Source organism: Quercus suber, unplaced genomic scaffold, assembly GCF_002906115.3.
Source record: "Quercus suber isolate HL8 unplaced genomic scaffold, Cork oak 2.0 scaffold_282, whole genome shotgun sequence".
NCBI lineage: Eukaryota > Viridiplantae > Streptophyta > Magnoliopsida > Fagales > Fagaceae > Quercus > Quercus suber.
The window spans coordinates 683798-706798 of NW_027069738.1; the positions used below are offsets into that span (position 1 = coordinate 683798).

Genomic DNA, 23001 nt, shown 5'->3' on the forward strand with positions numbered 1-23001 from the left:
AGTTAAGGAACTAAAACTCCCATTCTTAACTGGTAGGTAAGTCATAACAATTCAAGAATTGAGCCCAAACAACTGATTATAAAATAAGGTTCTACTGCTCTCGAAACATATCATAAAGTTCTTGATCCGGTAGCGTCTTTGACAAATAATCAATCCCCATGGATGGTATAACGCTCCCATTTTCTCGTTGGGTCATATATCTGCCAAAACAAAGATAAAAAATAAGTGATTAGAAAAGATCTAAGGAGCATCATGCCACTTGTCCATTGCACTCCCAGACGAGGGTGCCATACATGCAGTGATAGGTCAAATCTAAAATTTATGACTCAGAGAAAAACACACCTCCCATCTTGAAGCAGGGAAAATATGCTTGTTCTTTTCATACCAGTGCCTCTCGACAACTTTCCCAGCATGAGACTGTCAGAAGGTTCAAGAATATTAGTGAATTGACACAAAGAGATGCAAGAAATTTTAATTACACATAATAGGGAAGATTCAACATAGATGCTCCAACCTTACATGCCTCCCTGCCCCTTCTTTTTTTCCTTATTTTGCTTTATAACTTTACTCACCCCAAGAGATTAGAACCCATGACCTTTCACCCGATACTATACTGTCAGGGCCCACACACACATAGCATTGGGAATTTCCTGAATGGCCCTATCCACCATGTTAACATCATCGAAGCCATATTTTAGGCTTGGTTGTGCATGTGTTTCAATATTCAATTCTGGCAATGTTAAATTTACAAAATATAGGAGATAGATAATGATAAGGCAGGAATGAAATGTACCTCATCCTTTTCTATTGTTGCATCAGCAATTGTTCGCACGTCCTCATGCACATCAAAGTGGCAAAGCTGCACAAAACACCCCCAAAAAATGATAAATAAGTCACCCCAATCAAATACAAACTATAAACCCTGCAACGAGAGAGAGAGAGAGAATTGTTTAAAAAAGCCCACAGCCGCTTGTTTTAGTTATTTTCCTTAAATCTTAGAAAACAAGAATGTAAGACTTCCAAAAGCACACAACACCATAACTTTTCACTTGTTAGGTTGTCATGAAAGTATGAATCTAACACAAACCAAGTGTTGCAAGCTGAAACCCACTATAAAACCCAAAATAAGGCATAAGCGAGTAAAATTATATTTGCAAGATACTCAAACAAAATACAAAATACTCATCTCTTATTTTTCTCCTCGGTTAATTTAGTTACTAGTTGAAACGTGGGTAAAAAAACCAGCAAGATAGCATGTGCGAACACAAGCCCCTCCCCCCCAAACCCACTTTTAATTCCAAAAACCAAAACAGGAAATAAGAACACACAACAAATTAAAAGAGGAGTAAATTTGAAAAATTGATACTGGTCCACTTTTGCCCCTAGCCTTGTTTACGATTAGCTCATAGAAACTATGCTGCTGCAATTACAAAATCATGGAAACAAGAGGAATCGAATTAGTTAGTACATGTTCAGCAGCAGAATATCACAACCATAACTAAATTCTTGTTTTCAATAGTATCTTACATGGGGAAAGATAAGATCTTCTTTCACATAAAGCAAATTCTCCACTGAGGTTGTCCTAATTTCTTGAAACTCAGGTGCAAGTTGCTGCTGTACAGCCCGAAGGAACTCTCCTATGGTATCCCCCTTCCGTACCTAAATGATTAGAAAACAGGACAGGAAGAAGAATATTATGATCTCTCTCTTATTTCTTTTTTTTTTCTTTACGTTACACGAACATCAATCACCTAAAAAATTTGAGAAAGAGAAACCTACAAGCAGTTTTAATAGTATGCAGTTCAGGTAACCACTACTCACCTGAAGCACCCGCCTATGCCCAGCTCCATCCCAGTAGCTGTAAGTAATTTGAAGAGGCTCATCTGAAATACACAAAAAGCTTGATTCAGTAGGAACTTAGTTTTCATGCATTCACATTAATTTTATCAGGTATCAGAACACATAATTACTTCGAATCTGCTCCTGCTCAAGAAACCACTGTCTCTGCAGCCTTTCACGTTCAGCTTGTTCCTCTGCCTCCCTCTCACCGAAAGCGTATCCTCATCACCTCTAAGATCACACGTTAGTACCAAAACCACAGAGGGAGAGAGAGAGCAAGAGGGAAGGAGGAAAGAGAGATACCACACCTGTCAGGCAGAAAGCTAGTCTCCACTGTTGGATCTTTACCATATTTGCCATGTCGAAATTTCTTTGATTGTGAAGTTTCTGCAAAAAGAATCAAAGTAAAATTATAGGAAATAAAGAGAACCAGAAATAAAATTCCTAACGCTTAGCATCCATCCAAGTTCTAATTCTCAAAAGGAAAATACATTCAAACATCTCTTAGATATAACTTCAATATTGAGGATCTGAATTCAAATTGAAAGTCAACAACGTTCATGACAACAATCAAGAGTTTAAAAATAGAAAACTTTTTACATGCTTATTCAGAATTTCTAGATATGTTGTGTTCCCCAGGATATAAACTCTAACAGATTTGATGCATACGCTTCATCAAGGAACAATTCACTGCTGAGTGATCACAAGCAGATTCAGACTTGACTATGTATCAGTGGTTCTCTAGATCTCTTTTTAACAAATGAAACAATGTGAATAGGCAACAAGTAAACCATCTAATTAATTAGAGATTTTCATGATTTTTGTAAATAAGGTAGGCCCATCCCCATCAACCTCATTCAACAAGTGAATTCCTCATGAATCCCACGAAATTGAATATAAATCAATGAGCACCTAAACTTGCTATGAAGAAAGACTACTGGCACCTAAACTTCAGCATGGTCAAATAGAAGAGAAGTACTCTGCTTCAGTAAACTATCAATTTAAAAAAAAAAAAAAATTTTAATTCAGAACAAACCCAGGGAATATAATGCAGCACAACTTCACAAGAATGATTATCAAGATTTAAGCATAATATAGTGGCATAAAGATGATAAGTAAAATTTTATAATTATGGGTAGCAATTTCTCGTAATCAAAGAACAATAATACTTCAGTTTTAAAGTAAACGAATATTACCATTCTCATCCTCCTCCTCTTCACTACCATTCTCGATATCATCAGTAAACGATAACCGAGAATTCCCATTTATCTTCCTCTGTTTACGCTTTTTTAATTGAAGCTCCTCCTCCCTGTAACAATAAGGAACACCACCAAAAAACTAAATATCACACAACATGCAAACACAAAAGGGCCCTAGTAAAAAATACACAAACTTTCACAAATTTAACACAAAAGCCATAAAGATTCAAACTCACTCTTGCTGCTGTTTCTGAAGCTTCTCCTTCTCTTCCTCTTCAATTTTGGTCCGAATATTAATTCTCTACAATAAAAGTACACATCTCCTCCTCAATCGCATTCATCAACCCGAGGTCTACAGTGACCAAACCAATGTGCGCCACGAACGATACAGACCGAGGGCCAAACCAATGTGCGCGTTACTAGTTACTACCACTTACATGGCCAATTTCAACAACGCCGATCCACGGTGCTGTTATGCAATTTATATACTTAAAATTCTTTCCTTTTTTTTTTTTTTTTTTTTTCTCTCTTTTATTGATTTCAATTAACACAATTAATAGATATTTAAAATTTAAACTTGTCAACACTAAAAATTAATTACTAAAATCAATTAATATGATCATAAAAGAACACTAAAATAGCATTGAAATGATATTGGTGAATTAATTTTTAAGTATGTAAATTTCATCACACATCTATGTATTTTTGTGATTAAAAAATACAACAACTCTAAATTAAAATTATCTTAGTTTTTCATAAAACTAAAATTCTAGATGTAAATAATAAGTAAAATAATGAACAAAAATAAATAAACACATAAACACCCAGATTTATTTAAAAAACGGGGGGGAAAAACCTGCATATGAAAATCGTCATTCTGAAATTAAACTACTATTAAGCATTTGGTCAGATAATGAGATAAATATTTATATATATATATATATATATAATGGTTCAAGTTGGGCAAAGTAACCCACATGGCCACATATGCTCATTCAGCAAAACCAATAAGTGGCTAAACAAATCACACAACAACCAAAACGGTAAGTAAGTAGGTTTTGATATTCAATCTTCATTGACTCAATTATGGAAAAGATATGTAATTTACTAAGAAAATGATTTCATTGATCTGGGTAAAACAAAGATAATTACAGGTATTTATATAGCATCACTAAGCAACTAAACCAAGCCAAAACTAACTTATCTAATCTAACAAACTTCAGAACTAACTAAGAGCATCTCCAGCAAATTCATCAAAATTTTGTACTATTTGGAGAATGAATAGTGACTTTTACCTTTATCTACAAACTTTTTCATATACACTTTCCAACAGATTTTCTATCCCATTCTCTATCTCATTTAAATATTATTATTATTTTTTTTTAAGGCAAAACCACAATATTGGTCCCTCAAGTTTACCCTGTGTGCACAATTAGTCCCTCAAGTTTCAACTGAGCACAATTGGTCCCTCAAGTTTATAAAATGAGTTGTATTAGTCCTTTTACTAACTGCCGTTAGTGATGTTAATTATGTGGCTAACGGACTAATGACTTGCCATTTTTTTAAATGATATGGCATTTTTATATTAAAAAATTACAATTATTAATTTCCACCTAAGAATTTAGTAACCCGGTTGAAATCAAATTTTAAATTATAACCCGGTTACAAATTAAACCCATTTACCATCTAATTTTGGTTTCACTTTCACACAAACGCACGACTGCGCCAAGGAGAGAAAGGGGAAGGAGAGATTGATGCTAGCCTGCTGCGACGCCGCCTCCCTTTGACTGGCCACCGGAGGAGACCCAAGCCCTAACCATCGCCGGCGACAGCCCAAGCCCTAGTCCCAGTCGGCGATAGCCCCTGACCTGCGTCCTTGCTTCTCTCGCACAACACTGACCCGCCTCCCTCCTCCCGTCTCAGGTATTGCACTTTTTCCTATGGTATCTCACCCCAATTTAGGTCCGTGTAAGATTTAGATCCAAAGTTTTTGGGATAATTTGCATCATAGTTTGGCGACCATAAGATTCGGACTTGGTGAATTTAACAACAGCAACGTTGTTAGTGCTCCAATAGATTTAGATAGATTAAAGTCAAAACAAATTCTCAAGGATTTTTTTTTTTTTTACTAAGTTTTACTACTGGTCGTCATAGTCCTCTTATGTTTCTTTTCTTTTAGTAAGTGTTTATTTCATTTTTAAATTTTTTATGTTATTTATTTTGATCTTGTTTTGGCCGCGTGAGGCCTGTTCCTTATGTTATCTCTGGCGCTGTTTCTTTGATTTAGGAGTTGAATGAACCTGTGCTTTCATTCCATTAGTCTTCAGCTGAAAGTTTTCGAAGGCCTCAGACACTGCTTCCACCTGTATGTAACATTTGCATATAATTCATGGTCATAAAGAAATATCCTAACCATATAAATGACTTAGCAAAACCAATGTCTTTATTTTCCATAAACCAGTTCAGGCTTCTTAAAGTACACCCTCACTATCATATCTTGGTAAAATGCAGGCAGCAAGAGGCTGATGCGATCATCTTGGATTGAGAATACCTCATCACTGTCATAATCCTGAAAAAGTCAAGCTGTTAATTCTCACAATGTGCAAGTAATATTATGTCCTCTTAAAAAAAATTGTTCATGAATTATTAGTCAAACCAATTCAGCTTCAAGAAGGATTAATATTTAAAAGCAGTGCCTTTAAATTTGTTATTTGTGTTAAAAACTGTAAATTTGTTATTTGTGTATGATTATCCAAATGTTACCAGTTTTGAATGTTAACACAAGTTTGGCATTGAATTCTCTACTTTTATTTAGATATTGCTAACTTGATCTAGATGTTCTGATATGATATCTTACTTTGGATTATTAAAGATTTGTCATTTTCAACCGTGAATATATTCCCTTATTGTTTTGTTGATTGTTGTCACAGATTGTTCACCGACTTCTGTAGGAGGCTAAGGATCATGAAGGGCTCAGAGGCAATTGGGCTAGGTATGTGTTATCATAATATATTCAGTGTGATAATTTGTCAGTTTAATATATAGTGTGATTGAACATCATGGAAAATGTACATTCATGTCAGCGTAATTGTCGATTTTTGTCTCTGTGGTGAAAATGTACATTCAAAATGATCTAAGAAATATGCTTTGATTGCAGCTCCAAGGGCCATGGAGAAGTGTAAAAACCGTAACTAAAGTGGAAGTATCAATAAAGACCAAAGGGAGGTGTTTCCTGGGTATCAAAAGCTTTGAAAGAATTTGAAGTTTGGTATTCTATTTTAGAAATCTATATGTGTTTTTGATATGTATTAGCTTTTGTGTAGTTAAGAGACTGGAAAATTTTCATATAAGGTAGAAGATTTTTAACTAGAGACATGGATTATTATATAATTTCATTTGTTTTTATATATGTATCTCTGAACTCAAAAGTGACGTGTAAATGGATTGCCTAATATTTGTAATTTCACTCACTTTTTATGGAAAATTAGAGATGCTAAAAAGTTTTAGTACCCTTATTACAACGAAAAATTACTAGTTTCAGCTTTCTCTGGTATTCAAGAATCCTTTCTATGGTGACATTTTTCAGCATTGTAACTAAAAATCCCTGCTTACAACAGAGGTGGAATCTACAAATATTGCAATTTTTCTATAGTCCATGACATTTTCAAAAGGCAATTCTATATTTCTGTCACTAACTATTACTGGGACACACATGCTAACTACAGCATCAAAAAGCTGACATGATACTGGCATGGAACCAGCAGGATCTAAGCAAAACTTTGATGAGTGCATCCCTTGTGAAGCTAAACGTTGATAGTTTGTGATGGTGCTCCATGTTTCATTATGACATCTTCTTCATTTTCAAGTACTTGAAAAAGCAACTCACGGACTTCTCCTACCTATAAATGCAGAATCCATGGCTTATCAACTTTTTTTAACCTTTTCTTTGCTACCCCCCTCCACCCCCCCCCCCCTTTGCTCATTTCATTGTGCTCTTCCATACAAGAGCCTTGCAAATTAAACCATTCCAGGGCATAACAATATCTCTAAACAATTGATCAATTTTAAATGAAAGACTAGCCAATTGCATAATTTGGCAAGGTTTCTAATAAACATCATATTAAATTGCACTGATTAACATGTTCAAAATAGTAACATTAAATAACTTATACTTCAAATTGTTCCAAATAGTAGTGTAATCTTTGAACTATTTCAAATAATAACAAAAAAATATCTAAGTGTTCCGTCCACTTCAAAATACACATTTATCTTCACAAGCACCTTCACTTCAGTAGATTTAACCACAACAAATGTTATTCACTGTTCACTTTTGCAGTTGTGCATTCTTATAAAATTTTGTAATTCTTCTGGATGTCTCACTTGCAGTAGCCATTGTCTCTATTGATATTCCAAAACTGTAACTTCTTGTAACTTCGTTAGGTCCAACCTGATAAAGTGCACAATGATATTTACCATAAAGAAACAACATAGGCAATTTTTTTTTGTGACAAATAAATGTAATAATAAAAACCTAAGATGCTGGTTGACTTCGATGTACTCCTTCACATTGGGGTGTTGGCTGACTTTGTGTTGTGACATTTCTTTTCCTAACCTGAAAATGCATTATAGCTTTATTTTAGTACATTAACTATAAATCTGTGATTTGTTCATATGAGACTAACAAATATAAATATGTACTTGCAATCACTCACAGGTATTTTTTGACTGTGCTGGCTTGCATATGCTCCATGGCTTGGTTGTGATGGAGGTGCTGCCCCATTAGTAGGTTCTACATGGCTTGAAGATGTCCCACATTCTTGGTTTTCCAAACAGTGTGTTGTTACATTTGGCTCTCTCATCTATAAATGGTACATCACAACTTAGTAGTGCATTATCAACAAGGGGAAAAAAAGAAAAAGAAAAAGAAAAAGAAAACTAACTATTACAAGCCTTACTCGTAGTTGTTTGCTAGCCTGAGTAGCGGGATTGCACCTCCTCTTGTTATGGCCTATTGTTCCACATTGGCTACATTTAACATGGCCAATTCTCCTCTTCATCTTATATGGATTGTTTAGCTCACCAAGTTCCTTCTTCCTCTTCTTTTTAGGTCTACCCCCTTGTCTTACTTTTTTAGGAGGGAGTATGGTCTCTCTATTACTTTGTGGCCACAATTTGGGACCATTAATAGGGTATATACATGACCCATAAGTCTGGGTTAAGGACTCCATACTATAGCAATGATGCACATAATCTTCAATCGTGTGACTCATATATCCCAATGCAGCTATAGAATGTGCACAAGGAATCCCAGTTAGGTCCCATGATCCACATGAGCATGTACGCTGCTTTATGTCAACTACATACTTGTCAGGCAATTTTGATACTTTAAACTTTGATTCATTACTATCCCCACACCAAACTGGAACCCAATTTGTACTATTAATTTTTTCAATCTCTAACTTGTTCTGGATTCTAGGACATATAGGTCCATGATACCTTGCAATTTTCTCCTTCTTCTTAATATAATAAGCCATCAGATGCAATCTAATCTCCTCCAACATAGTGATTATTGGTTTATCCCTAAACTCCAATATTTGAGAATTAAAATTTTCACATCCATTGTTAGTTAGTGCATCACACCTAGGATACCTTCTAAAAGCCGCTCTTGTCCAAAACCTAGGTTCCTTTCCTACCAACCATTCCCATGCCTTTATGTTTAATTTCTTGATCTTCCCCATTTCAAACTAAAACTCAGACATGTTAGTGGCCCTAGCAGCTGGCCACATGCGATCCTTTAGTAGCTTACCTTTATGATCCTTACTAAAGTTATTATATAGATGTCGAACACAAAATCGATGGTCCACACCTGGCATGAGCTCATCAAACATTTGTGTTAATCCCTACAATGAAGACATAAAATACAAAATTATTGGATGTATTAGAATATAATTAATTTGATGTGAATTTATAGGAAGGTCCATCACCCAAATTTAAAGAATAAAATAAAATGAAAGTTAAAAAAAAAAATAATAATAATAACCTTTTGTTGGTCAGACATGAAGGTCCACCCTTCATCCCTTAAACTTCCAATATCATCTAGCAACCTTTGCATGAACCATGTCCACGAGTCCTTTGTTTCTGCCTCAACCACGGCAAATGCAATTGGGTAAACACCATTATTGCCATCCTTGCCAACTGCTGTCAAGATCTGTCCTGGATACTCACCCTTCAAATGACATCCATCAACACCAATAAAAGGCCTACAAGCAGCTAAAAACCCTCTCTTACAAGCATCCAAACATACATATAATCTCTCAAATTTTGGTTGCAAGTGTGGTTGAGGTCTATTGGTAGAGATTAGTGTAGTAGACCCAGGGTTGCTTCTCAACAATTCTTCACAGTAATCCCCCAACTGAGCATATTGTTCTGTAAAAGTTCCATGCACTAATTCTTTAGCCCTACCTTTTGCTCTAGATGCTTGATACCTACTAATATGAACCTTAAACTTATTTACAACTCGGTCTTTAATAACGGACATCTTCACATTTGGGTCATTCCTCACATCATCCACCAGATACTTCCCAAGCCAATTTGAAGATGCAAATCTATTCCTCAATCGCCTCCCACAATTATGTTCTGGATTCAATTTCTTCACTATCCAAGTATCTTCATCTTTCATCCTTCCACAGTACAACTCAAAAGGACATCTATCTGTGCATTTTACTCTTACCCTTAATTTGTCATTCTTTTTAAACTTTATTGAAACCCCTTTGAAAATAGAGTAGAGTTTGATAGCATCCATGACATCCTTTTTGGTGGCAAATTGCATCTCAAGTTCAAAGTGCACCTCAGAGAAGGATTCTGGTGGATGGTATTGAGGATATCTATGCCTAGTTTCATCATCAGATGAACTAACCAGACTTGCAGACGTCTCTGACTCCCACTTCTCTTCATCCCTATCAGCTCCAAATGCAACAAGCGCACTTGCACTAGGATTAACCCCACTTGCATCAACCCATGTAGGATCAACACCTCTTGCATCAATCCTAGTAGGACCAACACCACTTGCACCTGCCTCGCTCTGACCAACACCATTAGGATCAACCCCACTACCATCAACCCTACTAGGACTAACCCCACATGCACTAGCCTTTCCCTTTCTCACCTCTTTGAGTTTCACCTGCTTTTCTTTTCTAAGACACAAAGTTTTATCAGGTAAGCCTTTTACTTTGGAGGCTATTTCATCACTACTAATATACTGTGCAAACATATCATCGTCATCACTTTCACTACATCCAAAATGAACCCTATGAGCACTATCCTCTTCACTAACAGCCCCATCTACTTTATCTCCCTCATTAAAATTATCCTCATTATCACCACCTCCCCCATCTCCCCCATTATCAATAGCATTCTCATAATCATCTAAGAACATAACATACACTTCCACTTCATTATAACCTTTAATACACTTCACCATGTTCATTACATCAACATCATTCTCCAAAGGTTTTAAACCACCTGCAAATGGCATAGTAGGCACTCTGTACATAAATACATCATTTTCACTATACCCAAAATTTTTGGCCTTATTCCATATTTCAACAAGTGACATTTCATCGGAATTATTGTCTTCGTATATCTTTACCTCCCCTCCTTCATATCTATATGGATTATTCCTAATCTTCCCCCAATAGTAAAGAGCGATTGTGAAGTCAAAGTCGTCCATCCCTACAAAAAGAGCAAAGAATTTACTGTTAAAAAGTGACATTGTAAAGGGCTGAATTATTATTTTTTTTAAAAAAGTTATTATACAATTTAAAGAATGAACTATTTGACAAATGGCTGAATTATTTGACAAGCAAGGAATTATATCTAATACTGTTCATGAACGTAACAGAATTTAAACAATAAACAATATGTGGTCCTTCTCCTTGTGTATCACTAACTCACTAAAAGACACAAAGGGTCCACCACAATATGGTTAGGATATTTATTTATGACCATGAATTATATGCAAATGTTACATACAGGTGGGAGCAGTGTCTGAGGCCTTCGAAAACTTTCAGCTGAAGACTTTTGGAATGAAAGCACAGGTTCATTCAATTCCTGAATCAAAGAAATAGCGCCAGAGATAACATAAGGAACAGGCCTCACGCACCCAAACCAAGATAAAAAAATAATAAAAAATAAATAACATAAAAAATTTAAAATGAAATAAACAATTACTAAAAGAAAAGAAACATAAGAGGACTATGACGACCAGTAGTAAAACTTAGTAAAAAAATAAAAAATCCTTGAGCATTTGTTTTGACTTTAATCTATCTAAATCTATTGGAGCGCTAACAACGTTGCTGTTGTTAAATTCACCAAGTCCGAAACTTATGGTCGCCAAACTATGATGCAAATTATCCCAAAAACTTTGGATCTAAATCTTACTCGGAACTAAATTGAGGAGAGATACCATAGGAAAAAGTGCAATACCTGAGATGGGAGGAGGGAGGCGGGTCAGTGGTTGTGCGAGAGAAGCAGGGACGCAGGTCAGGGGCTATCGCCGGCGGGGACTAGGGCTTGGGCTGTCGCCGGCGATGGCTAGGGCTTGGGTCTCCTCCGGCGGCCAGTCAAAAGGAGGCGGCGTCACGACAGGCTAGCGTCAATCTCTCCTTCCCCTTTCTCTCCTTGGCGTCGTCGTGCGTTTGTGTAAAAGTGAAACCAAAATTAGATGGTAATTGGGTTTAATTTGTATCCAGTTTATAATTTAAAATTTGATTTCAACCGGGTTACTAAAATCTTTGGTGGAAATTAGGAATTGTAATTTTTTAATATAAAAAATGCCATGTCATTTAAAAAAATGACAAGTCATTAGTCCGTTAGCCACGTAAGTAACATTACTAACGGCAGTTAGTAAAAGGACTAATACAACTCATTTTATAAACTTGAGGGACCAATTGTGCTCAGTTGAAACTTGAGGGACTAATTGCGCACACAGAGTAAACTTGAGGGACCAATATTGTGGTTTTGCCTTTTTTTAACAACTACACATCTTCTAATATTTTTTTATTCAACACCTAATTATTATAATAGGAAAAAAGCATTTAAAGAATGAACAATAGCCCATCAAGTCTTATGGGCTACTATTCATGAGCCCAAAAAAAAAATTTGAGTATAGAGAATCGGTTGGGGCATGAACAGAAGCATATATTCTCTATATTTTGGCTATGCGTACTCTATTGGAGATGCTCTAACAGAGGTGTACAATTAAGTCAGTCACGTGTAAGTCACGTCCACTAACTAATACTATACTAGATGTAGCTTTTATACCTAAACTACTTGTCGTTGATCTCTGCTTCAGCTATACAGCTACCTGGACTTTGGACTCGTGTGATTCACGCAGCTGCTCTAGTTTCTTTGACTTCTGATAAAAGATAAGTGCCCAAGTAGTACTGTACTGAGTTCGCAGCTGTCCCTGGTTTCCAAAGTATAACTGTTAAGAATAAAGTTTCCTCTCTAATGAAGATCCTGAGTGAAGGAGAACACCCATTTGCGGAGTTTGGCCTATTGCTCTGTTGGCTAACTTTTGTGATTAGTTGGGAATAAAAATCCAAATATATAAAAGAAGTTAATAACAGTTTTTCTTAAGAAGTTAAAGAGGTTTTTTAGGAGTAAAACGTGGGGAGTGGAATTCTTTTTTTTTTCTTTTTCTTTTTTTGAGAATGTGGGGAGTGGACTTCAAGTGTTAGATATTTGCATTTGAGTTTAAATTAAATGTTTCTTAAATATATGTAGTTCAAATTACTTTCATACACTTAGTTATTTTTTGTTTAGAGTAGTGCTTAGTAAATTTTAGGGGTATTTTAGACATTATAGTTAAAGGGTAACTAACTTTCTAAATTCTCTTAATATACAAAGATAAGATATATTGAGAAGAAGAGATAGAGAAGAGATATAGAGATTATATGGATTTAAAACAATTTGAAAAAAGAAAAAGAAAAAAAAGTAATAAATGGACTTTAAATGATACGTATTTGAAAAAGAAAAATGATATTTGGGGGAAGTTATCTTTAAAGATAAAATTATAAAGTCATGGAGAAAACGGCAAGAAGAGATAGAGAAGAGATATAGAGATTATACGGATTTGCAACAATTTGAAAAAAAATAAAGAAAAGAAAAAGTAATAGATGGACTTTAAATGATATGTATTTTAAAGAAAGATGATATTTGGGGGAAGTTATCTTTAAAGATAAAATTATAAAGTCATGGAGAAAACTATTTCTAAATGATAAGCTAACTTTTAGGAGAAAAACTCAAAACCGTGCTAGTTAGTAGCTATCATAGCATAGGATTCTAAAATCCTAAAATTTAGGATTTTTTTTTTGTTTGAAATTGTAAAAAAGAAAAAAAATTTGAAATTCAATTTGAATTTGAAAAGAAAGAGGAAGTGGTCCTATTTTATAAGCAATGTTTTTGCAAGAGTCAAAAGACATAGTTTTACAAAATTATCCTTTAATTTTGTCTCTACTTGAACCTAAGGAAATAGAGGTGTGGACGACTAAATTTCTCAGTTCGAAATGAGTCAAACAAGTAAAATAGTTTCACAAATGCGAATTTGTATTGATGAATGTGTGGTACAATTCTCTGTGATTACAAAAGAGTGATCCTCTGATTTGATCTCCTTGAAAGATTTGTTGATTGGAGTTGTGGTAATGTGATCTTGATTTAAACACCAAATATACTTCAATTTGGTTGAGGAATGGATCAAAGACCTTTGAAACGGAATAACAATGAATCTCTAGCTATGAGCTTGTTTGAAATTCTTTGCTCTTCACGTTCTTTGTGTTTCTTCATGTTCTTTGTGTTTCTTCATGTTCTTTGTGTTCTTCGTGTGTTCTTCCTTTTTGAGGGTTTATGGTGGAAGTTCTTCGAGGCTTTAGAGGCTTGAATCCGTAGAACTTCACTGATTTATGATTTGTCGATGTTTCTGGAGGCTTTTAAGCTTGATTCCAGTGAACTTTGAGATCTAGGAATATGATTTGGATGATTCTTCTTCGAATGTTCTTCTTATTTGAAAGTTTGTGGTGGAAGTTTTTCGGGGCTTTGGAGTCTTGAATCCTTAGAGCTTCACTGATTTTGGTTTGTTAAGGTTTCTGGAGGCTTTTGAGCTTGATTCTAGTGAACTTTGAGATCTAGGAAGATAATTTGGATGATTTCTCTTCAAATGTTCTTTGTATTCGAAGTTGAAGTTCTTGAAGTTCCTGGAGGCTTTAGAGCTTGATTCTAGAAGAGTTTCTGGACTTCTGAACTCAAGATCTCTTCTCTGTGTCTTGGTCTCTTTGGTCTTCTCTGATGTTGCTTATGCTCCAGATGACTTGGTGTCCCCTTAAATGCCTTAGGAAGGCTTCTATTTATAGGAGTTTGGAGGTGGGTGAGCGACACGTGGCGGAGTTTGATTGGGGACACATGTCACAGCCTGATTAGTCTGCTTATGTCATCGCTTACACGTGCAAGGCTGATTATGTCATCGCTTACATGTGCGAGGCTGCTTATGTCATCGCTTACATGTGCTGATGTGTGATAGGTTTTTGCATGACACTTGATAAATTTTTGTTGGTTTCTGAATAGTGATAGCAAAACCTAGCAACAATATGTGGAGCTTTGTAATTGGTTGTATATTGTGGACTTTGTAGTATGATGTGTCAACTTGTAATAAGTTGGGAATTTTCCCTCTCTACAAGAGGTATTTTGGAACAAAAAAAAATTCGGTCCAAACAGAGGAAGCCTCTTAAATAATAGTATAGATAAACAAAAACTACTCTTGTATGTGTATCACAACGATTAGGATCCTATAGAGTTGTTAGAGTAACTCCAATATGATTTTCCTTAAAATCCTATCCATCTATTTAGAAATCAGTAGATTAAATTTTTCCACATCATCAACATTTAAACAAATGTTGACTATCATCATTTTGGCATCTATTTAGATTATCGATGATGTGGCAAAATTCAATTCACTCATTTCAAAATGGATGGGCAAATTTTAAGAACAATAGGGAGGAGTTACCCTAATAACCCTAAAGGATCTTAATTCGTATATCACAATACCTTCTCAACATACTCCTCTCTTGTAACCAAACCCACGGTTTCCTTCTTAAACGCAGTTTCAAGAATTTGATACACCCATTCAAAAGAAAAAAAAAAAGAAGATATTAGCTTACAATAACCAAAACAAAAACAAAAAAAAAAAAAAATCAAAAGAACAATTTTGTTACAATAATGATTAAATTATTAAATTCATCATTTTCAAACTACTTAAAGTTTTGGTATAAGTGATTATTTATCATAGTATCAAAACATATGGCCTAAGTTCAAATGTTGTCTCCACCGTACCTTAAAGGTGGTTTGGTTTCAAACTTTGTCTACAATCTGCCATAAAGATCCCACATGTTGGATTTTAGGGGAGTTTGAGAGGAAATATTAGACCTACAACTTAAGTGATAATTTATTATAGGAAGCACATACACTTCAAAACCCCCGACGGGTTAGACACAACAAGACACATTCTGCAAGCACATCCTCATTATGTTGGAAGGAAAAAAAAAAATGATTTTAAATGTGTTTTTAAAGATTTTGATAGTTATTATTTATTTCAAATTTTTGAGGGGTGTGAACGAACTATTTCACACTTGAAACTCCAAGTTTTTAGAATGTTATTCAAACAGATATTAGCTTCAGGAACATATCATTTTTGGCCATGTTATTCATTAAGTATACTCCCCATGTACTCGATCCTTTCATTCAACAAAAATTACTACGTATAAATTTTTTTTTTTTTTTTTTGAAAACTGGAAATAAATTTAGCCATATTGTTGAATCCCTAGTGTCCTAATTTTTCAACAATTGTGGTTTCACAATGTCTCGTGTCATGTCGATGATTATATAAATTTATGAGCACAAGGTCCTGAATTTATGAGCACAAGCTTCAAATGATCATATATTAAAAAAAATTAAATTCCAGTGATACATATAATCATGTCAAAAATTTTAATTTATAACTGCATTTGAAGTAAAAATTATATATGGTAAAACAAAGGATTTTCTAAGTTGTTTGCGTCTTTCTCAGGATTTTCAAGTTTTCTCTCTAAGGATTTGCTTCCTAGCCTAAGTCTGGGTTCTCTTATTAAAATATATTTTCTTTCTTTCTTTTTCCTTCTTTTTGGGCCTTTGGGACTCCATGATCCTTCTTAACTTCACGAGATGGACCTTCTTTTGTTAAGACCCATGATTTTTCTTTTGCTTTTCATGGAATGAACTTTCTTGTCACAATTTGGTCCTCAACAATGAGTTTAATTCTATTCCATGCTATTGCAATTTGATGAACACTAGAGAATTAACCATGAAAATTACTACTAAATCTATAAGCGTAAAAATATATATATATATATATATATTCTATGTGAATGGATTAGTTGTTTATGCAAAGAAAAAAAAATGAATTGATTAGTGTTGATGTCTTTGTGTTCCTGTTCACCTAATAATCTATATATATAATAATAGGTAAAGCAGAAAGAAAATCCAATTAGATTTCAATTAGATTCTCAATTTTGCGCCACTTGTCCTAACCAAAACTCAAAAAAAATCTAATTAGATTATAATTTGACTCCAATTTTGTATCATGCATCTTATCTAAATTTTCTAATTTTTGTGCTCAAATAAATGTTGCATTAACATTTAACACGGAAGCCAAGAAAACCACAATGATAATGCTCATTAGCTTAAGCAAAAACTTCTTACCTGTGTACTTTTATGGAGATTATAAATTGGACTCCAATTTTGTGTTATGTATTTTATCTAAATTTTCTAATTTTTGTGCTCAAATAAATGGTGCATTAACATTTAACACGGAAGCCAAGAAAACTATAATGATAATACTCATTGGTTTAAGCAAGAACATCTCACCTGCACACTTTTATGGGTGATCTCAATAAAGTCTGAAACTCTTCTAATCCCACAACCAGAACTAAGGAGTCCAACAAGAAAGACTATAAAAGTAAAACATCATCTCCTCTTAATTCTATATCATCATCCCATGTCTCCTCCTCTCTCAACCTCTACCAACTAAATCCACACACTACCCTCTCTTCCTCCTTACGGATTTTTCAGAGTAAGGCCGGGTTCAAACACAATGTTCAATCCCACTCTTCCTTACTTTACACTCTCATACATTAGCGCTTCATTGGCGCCTCCAAGAAGATTCCAAACTTAATGATCAGTTTTTATTTTTTAATGTCCCTTTATATATTTTAAATAATAAAATGCAATATTCTTTTTTTTCTTCATTGTAGCATCACTTAAATAATAAAATGCAATATTCTTTTTTTTTTATTCATTGTTTTATCTAATGCTATCCTATGTATGATAAACCAAAAAAGAAAAAACCAATAGCATTACTTAAATAATAAAATGCAATATATATTTTTCATTATTCGATTTAATTCTATCATCCATGTGATAAACCCAAAAAAACAAAAACAAAACAAAAACAAAAAAATTGGCCAATAGCATTATTACAATTAACCAGTCTCGTGCGGTAGCACGGGATTACATACTAGTGAGAAATTAAAGTCAAATCACCCCACATATTAAAAATGAGAGCACAAAATGTAATTGTTAGTAGGGGTGTAAGAATAACTGACCAACCGAAATTTCGAGTTTCAGTTGGTTTTCTCTCATTTTGGTTCGTTTTGGTTTTCAACTTTCAAATTTTTTGGTTTTCGGTTTGGTGGTGTGCTGGATATTTTGACACTAAAACCAACCGAACCAAACCGATATATATATATATATATGATATATATCATTAATGAATTGGTAGCTTAGTTATATGCTACGATTTTTTGTTATTTAAATTTTTAAAACCCTATTAGCCTGCTATAAATACCACAGTTTATTCATTTCTTTTCTTCAACCACCCCCTTCCCTAATTTTCTCTCTCTCTAATTCTTTTCTTTTTCTCCAGTGCCGTTTCCCTCTCCAATTTTTTAATGCTCTTTCTCCATGAGATGCTATAAGTGCCGTTTCCCTCTCCAATTTTTTAATGCTCTTTCTCCATGAGATGCTATAAGTGCCGTTTCCTTCCCTCTCTAAGTTTTTTAATGCTCTTTCTTCATGAGATGCCAAGTGCTGCTCTTTCTCCATGAGATGCCAAGTGCCGTTTCCCTCTCTAATTTTTTAATGCTCTTTCTCCATGAGATGCTAAGTGCCGTTTCCCTCTCTAATTTTTTAACGCTCTTTCTCCATGAGATGTCAAGTGCCGTTTCCCTCTCCAATTTTTTAATGCTTTTTCTCCGTGAGATGCTACCGGGCAATCATGGTTTTTCAACAGGTATTTCTTCTTCTCTTTTCCTTCTTGATCTTGTTTCTCTCATCCCAAACCACTGTCTTCTTCTCTCTTTCTTTTTGATTTTGTTTCTCACATCCCAAACACCGAAACCTACTGCAGTAGTTTTGGTTCGGCATTCCTTCCTCACCTAATTGTTAGGATATAGATAAATTTTCGATGACAATCCCTTTTATTCGAATGTAGAAGTTTGGTTTGAATGGAAAATAGGTCACTGTTATCATATTCTACAGTAAAACTTGAAGCACAATATTAATAAAAGATCAATATGGGCTATGGACAGCACTAATATTCAATGAAACAAATATTCTCTTTCAGTTATTACTCTAAAACTTAGTTTCTTTTCTTTTTTCTTTTTTTTTTTTTTTTTTTTTTTTGAGAAAGTACTCTAAAATTTAGAAAATTTAGTTGAAACTAAGATCAGCACATTATCTAAAAATATAAAGTTTTTCTAACAGAAAAAAGCCCTAACTCTTACTGCTACTTTGATTCCAGTACTACTGAATTTTCCGCATAAATGAGCAGGAGGCCAAAGAACGAGGCATAAATATTCTTAACCCAAGTTAAGAATTAACAATAAAATGAGAAGGAAGAATAATTAGAATTAATTTTTTCGAATTATATGTTGAAATTGTGAATTCAAATGATAAATAACTCATCAACTTAAAATTAAAAATTTGAATGTGAAATACAAAGATTAAAACCACAAATAAAAGGAAAGTTAAAAAAAAAAAAAGTGTGATAAATGAGAAAGATTGCAAAATAAGATAATTCTTGAATTTATTCTTCATCATAGACACGCAAAAGAAAAGAGATATCAATGACAATGGAGCATCCAAGTAAGGTATCACAACCATTAAACAAACAAGACAAGAAATGTAAAAAAGGTGAAAGAGGAGTAAAGTTTAGAAAACAATTTGTAGGGAGATGCTCAAGCGAGAATTGTTCTGACTTTTCGTTCCAACAAGCACAAGGAAATTTCCTTTATTCCTTCCGTCCCCATCACAACCATCTGCTGCTTTTTCTTCAAGTTGTTTTCAATATTCAATTTATAAGCTCCACAATTTCCTTGGTTCCTTCACCTTATCCTTCACAGCCATCTGCTGCTTTTTCTTCAAGTTGTTTTCAACATTCAATTTATAAGCTCCACAATTTTCTTATTTACTCCATCTTATCATTCACAGCCATCTGCTGCTTTCAGATCATCTCTCACTTGTCCTTATTTCATAAAAGAGAAATGGCCGAGTCTCTTGTATCCGGTGTGGCAGTAAGGCTTGGCAACTCGCTCATACAGGAAGCGAACTTCTTGTGTGGGGTGAGGACCCAAGTTGAGCTGCTACAAACTGAGCTCAAACAATTGCAAGGATTATTAAAGGATGCAGATGCGAGGCAGGATGAATCAGAGGCTGTAAGACAGTGGGTTGCTGATGCAAGAGAGCTTGCTTATGATGCCGAAGATGTCATTGCGACATATGCCCTCAAAGTTGGATCCAGAAAAGGAGGAAGCATACAAAAGGTCGTCAAAAGGTGCGCTTACATCTTGAGTGAAGGAATTACAGCATACAACGTTGGGGCAGAGATTGAAAATATCAAGATGAAAATTACTAATTTGAAAATGAATTTTCGAGACTATGGCATAAAAGAATCTATAATACAAGGAGATGGGTCCAGTTCTTCGAATGAGAGGGAACGAGAACACAGGCAAACATTTTCTCATCTTGAACATGACGTTGTTGGGTTTGACGATGATCTAAATAAATTGGTAGAGTTTTTGCTAAGAGATAGGGAAGGCAATAGAGTTGCTTCCATATGTGGCATGGGTGGTTTGGGGAAGACCACTCTTGCCAAGATGGTTTACAACTACCCTGAAGTCAAGAAGCACTTTGATTGCCGCACTTGGTCATATATCACACAACAATGTCAAAGAAGACGTGTTTGGGAAGAAATTCTAATCAAGGTTAATGAAAAGGAAAGAGAAGGAATTCAAAAGTTGGAAGATGAAGATATCATCAAGAAACTTCGTGAAATTCTATGCGAGAAAAAGTGTTTGGTAATTTTAGATGATATTTGTGATATTGAGACCTGGAACATCCTACGTGAAGCCTTCCCCATGAAGAATACTAGCAGTAAGATATTGCTTACATCTTGTAACAAAGAAGTGTCTTTACATGTAGATACCGAAGTTTTTCTTTGTGAATTGCAATGTCTAAATATGGCAAGGAGTTGGGAATTGCTTGAGAAGATAGTAATCTCTCGGAGAAAAGGTATCACAACTAATTTTCTCCTTTGGTAATTAATTTGAAGAATATTTCTTTTATTTTATTTCTTAATTATTTTGAATGAAACATGATATATTAATAAAAAATTTAAAAGTAAAAATAAATAATAACTTGCAAATAATAAATTTATCTAGATATAAATTTTTAATTGTAAGATATTAGAGGTTTAATAAATTTTAATATATAAATATATGCGTCTGTATAGATATGTGCGGGCACCTATGTATCTAATATTAATTTTTATTTGCTGCATGTGAATGTAGATAGCAGATACTTAATCCTCAAATTTAAATCAAATATTGCCTCTAGGAAAAAAAAAAGAGTCTTATCTCAATTTTCTTTTGCTATGGTTAACTAGTATTTGATGACATAAAAATATAAAATATATAGATAAATATTTCTCTAAAACTTTGGACGAAGTATACGTAAATGGTCAGGGCTGGCGCCAGATCAAGGTGGTCATGTGACCACCCTGAATTTTTTTTTTTTTTTAATATACCTTAAAATTTTTTGATTTTTAATTAAATTAATATAGGTCTTTTGACTACCCTAGAAAAAAAAAAAAAACTTAATCACCCTAAAAAAAACTTAAATACCCTTAATAACAATTGAGTCCATTAAAAATAAAATTCAACCTCTCCAAAATTTTGGTCCATTGAATGTTAAACTAAAAAAATTGAGAGAAATGATATGTTCACAACATTTTCATAACAAATTCTAAGTAGCAAGTTGTTATTGTTGAATTGAAAATTAATTTTAGTGGTAAATTCAAATTAGAACCAATAAAAACTTACTGCCTAGGCTTTGTTATGAAAGTGTTGCAAAAATATTGTGGATGTAGCTCTTCTCAAAGCCCAAACAAACAAATTAGCCTAAAAACCCAAGTCAAACATTTAATTATGATTTTTAAAATTGTGTTTTCAAATGGCATATTTTAAAATTGCTATTTTTTTTATATAAAAAAAATGCATACTTTTCAAATAGCTAGTTTGTTAGTGCTCACTTTAGCCTTCAACCGAATTTGTTGGATTTATGTGATACATTTTTTCAAAAAGATAATGCATTTTTTTTTTATTACTTATTTAGGCAATATGTTGGTAATTGAATAGGAGATTGGTTGTTTAATAATTGCTTAGTTGTGTACATTGAAAAAGATGTTGCAGATAACATTAATATTGAAATTATTATATCACACAATGATTTCAAAGTATATAAACTTGTGAAATGAAATTTTAAAACTTTATGTATTTGCATATGTTTTTATTTTGTGATGTTAATATATTCAAATTTTATTTTTATTAATTTTTTTTTAATGACCACCTTGAAAAAAAAAAATTGGAGCTGCCACCGAAAATGTTGGTTATGAAATTTTATCTTATTCAAAATTATGGTCCAAAAAGTACTTTTAACAATAGTTTTTTTAATTATTTATTTAATAATTCAATCACTACAAGTCTACAACAAAAAGGAACCGAGAATTGTATCTGAAGGTGCAAATTAAGCTACAATAGATAAATAAATGCAATCTGGACGGGTTACCCATGACCGGCTGTTAGGCCAATTTTTTGATCTCCAAAAACAGCCATTTCAGTCCGTAAAAAAAAAAAAAAAAAGGCAATATAGTGAGGCTGGAACATTTAACCTACCTATTTGGAGACTGAAATGTTAACCACTAAAGTATCAGCTTTCCTTATGTGAGCTTTTTAGAGAATTATATATATCCCAAACCCAACCCTCATAATTATTCCCTTCCCTTTCTTATTTAATACAGTTGTTGAACCATAATAATAATATAGTTGGCTATAGGGATGGCAATGAGGAGAGGTGGGATCAAAGGATGTGATCTTCACTCCCACCCTGCATGGTTTTGTCTTGTCCCATTCTTGTCTCGCCTCACATGATGGAAAAAATTTACTTACCGTATCCCCACCCCTTAGGGCCCATGCAAGGCCCCGCTCTGCTCTGTAAAATTCTACTTCATGTTAATTTATCCCACAACTATTACAACTCTTTTTAATAAAACATGTATCATTAATATAAATATATTTGAAATTACAACTAAATTTATTCATCAAATCAAACTAATTTTTAACAAGAGTTGAATAATATTATCCAAGTGTTTAACAAGACAGTATCACAATAAAAACAAATATCTTAATATCCATGCATTTAAATTTGCGCTAGTATTGATTTGTTTGTTTAAAATAAGGATTTAGGGTATGAAAAATTTACAATTATATCCCTTACCAACACGGGACAGGACAAGGGAGGGGGGGGGGGGGGCAAACTGTCT

General features: G+C 33.9%; 3 protein-coding genes and 1 long non-coding RNA gene across 5 annotated transcripts in view; 2 read left to right on the top strand and 2 right to left on the bottom strand.

Moving 5' to 3' along the window:
- Positions 1 to 4: 4 nt before the first annotated feature.
- Positions 5 to 19529, bottom strand: LOC111990301 (protein XAP5 CIRCADIAN TIMEKEEPER). Its single transcript, XM_065781904.1, is given in 12 exon segments — positions 5 to 200; positions 343 to 417; positions 794 to 859; positions 1367 to 1420; positions 1528 to 1659; positions 1822 to 1883; positions 1971 to 2060; positions 2146 to 2226; positions 3036 to 3148; positions 3275 to 3339; positions 15138 to 15245; positions 19512 to 19529. Coding segments are annotated over 12 exon segments (915 nt in total). The 3' UTR covers positions 5 to 149.
- On the top strand, positions 4709 to 6582 carry LOC111990304 (uncharacterized). The gene is made up of 5 exons (XR_010632368.1): positions 4709 to 4961; positions 5326 to 5403; positions 5550 to 5644; positions 5969 to 6030; positions 6196 to 6582. It is a non-coding gene; the product is annotated as an uncharacterized LOC111990304 (long non-coding RNA).
- LOC112010914 (uncharacterized) lies at positions 7128 to 11775 on the bottom strand. Of its 2 annotated transcripts, XM_065781896.1 has the most exons (7): positions 11523 to 11775; positions 11070 to 11147; positions 9079 to 10769; positions 7994 to 8938; positions 7751 to 7897; positions 7570 to 7650; positions 7128 to 7485 (listed from the first exon to the last, which is right to left on the bottom strand). In XM_065781896.1, exons 3-4 carry the CDS (start codon positions 10765 to 10767, stop codon positions 8783 to 8785), a joined length of 1845 nt encoding a protein of 614 aa, XP_065637968.1. In that variant the 5' UTR covers positions 10768 to 10769; positions 11070 to 11147; positions 11523 to 11775; the 3' UTR covers positions 7128 to 7485; positions 7570 to 7650; positions 7751 to 7897; positions 7994 to 8782. The 2 variants fall into 2 exon arrangements, with proteins under 2 accessions (XP_065637968.1, XP_065637969.1); XM_065781897.1 differs by lacking the exon at positions 11070 to 11147.
- LOC112010906 (putative disease resistance protein At1g50180) overlaps positions 19245 to 23001 on the top strand; it is a 6821-nt gene continuing 3064 nt past the window's right edge. The window contains exon 1 of the mRNA XM_065781905.1: positions 19245 to 20720. Coding sequence (XP_065637977.1) covers positions 19250 to 20720 — 1471 coding nt within the window. The 5' untranslated portion in view covers positions 19245 to 19249. The remainder of the gene's footprint in view (positions 20721 to 23001) is intronic.

Bases quoted from the DNA above. Each gene is read 5' to 3' on its own strand.
- LOC112010914 (XM_065781897.1), bottom strand. From the start codon at position 10,767: ATGGACGACTTTGACTTCACAATCGCTCTTTACTATTGGGGGAAGATT. The intron at 8,939-9,078 runs GTTATTATTATT...TCTTCATTGTAG, and splicing joins TCATGTCTGACCAACAAAAG to GGATTAACACAAATGTTTGA.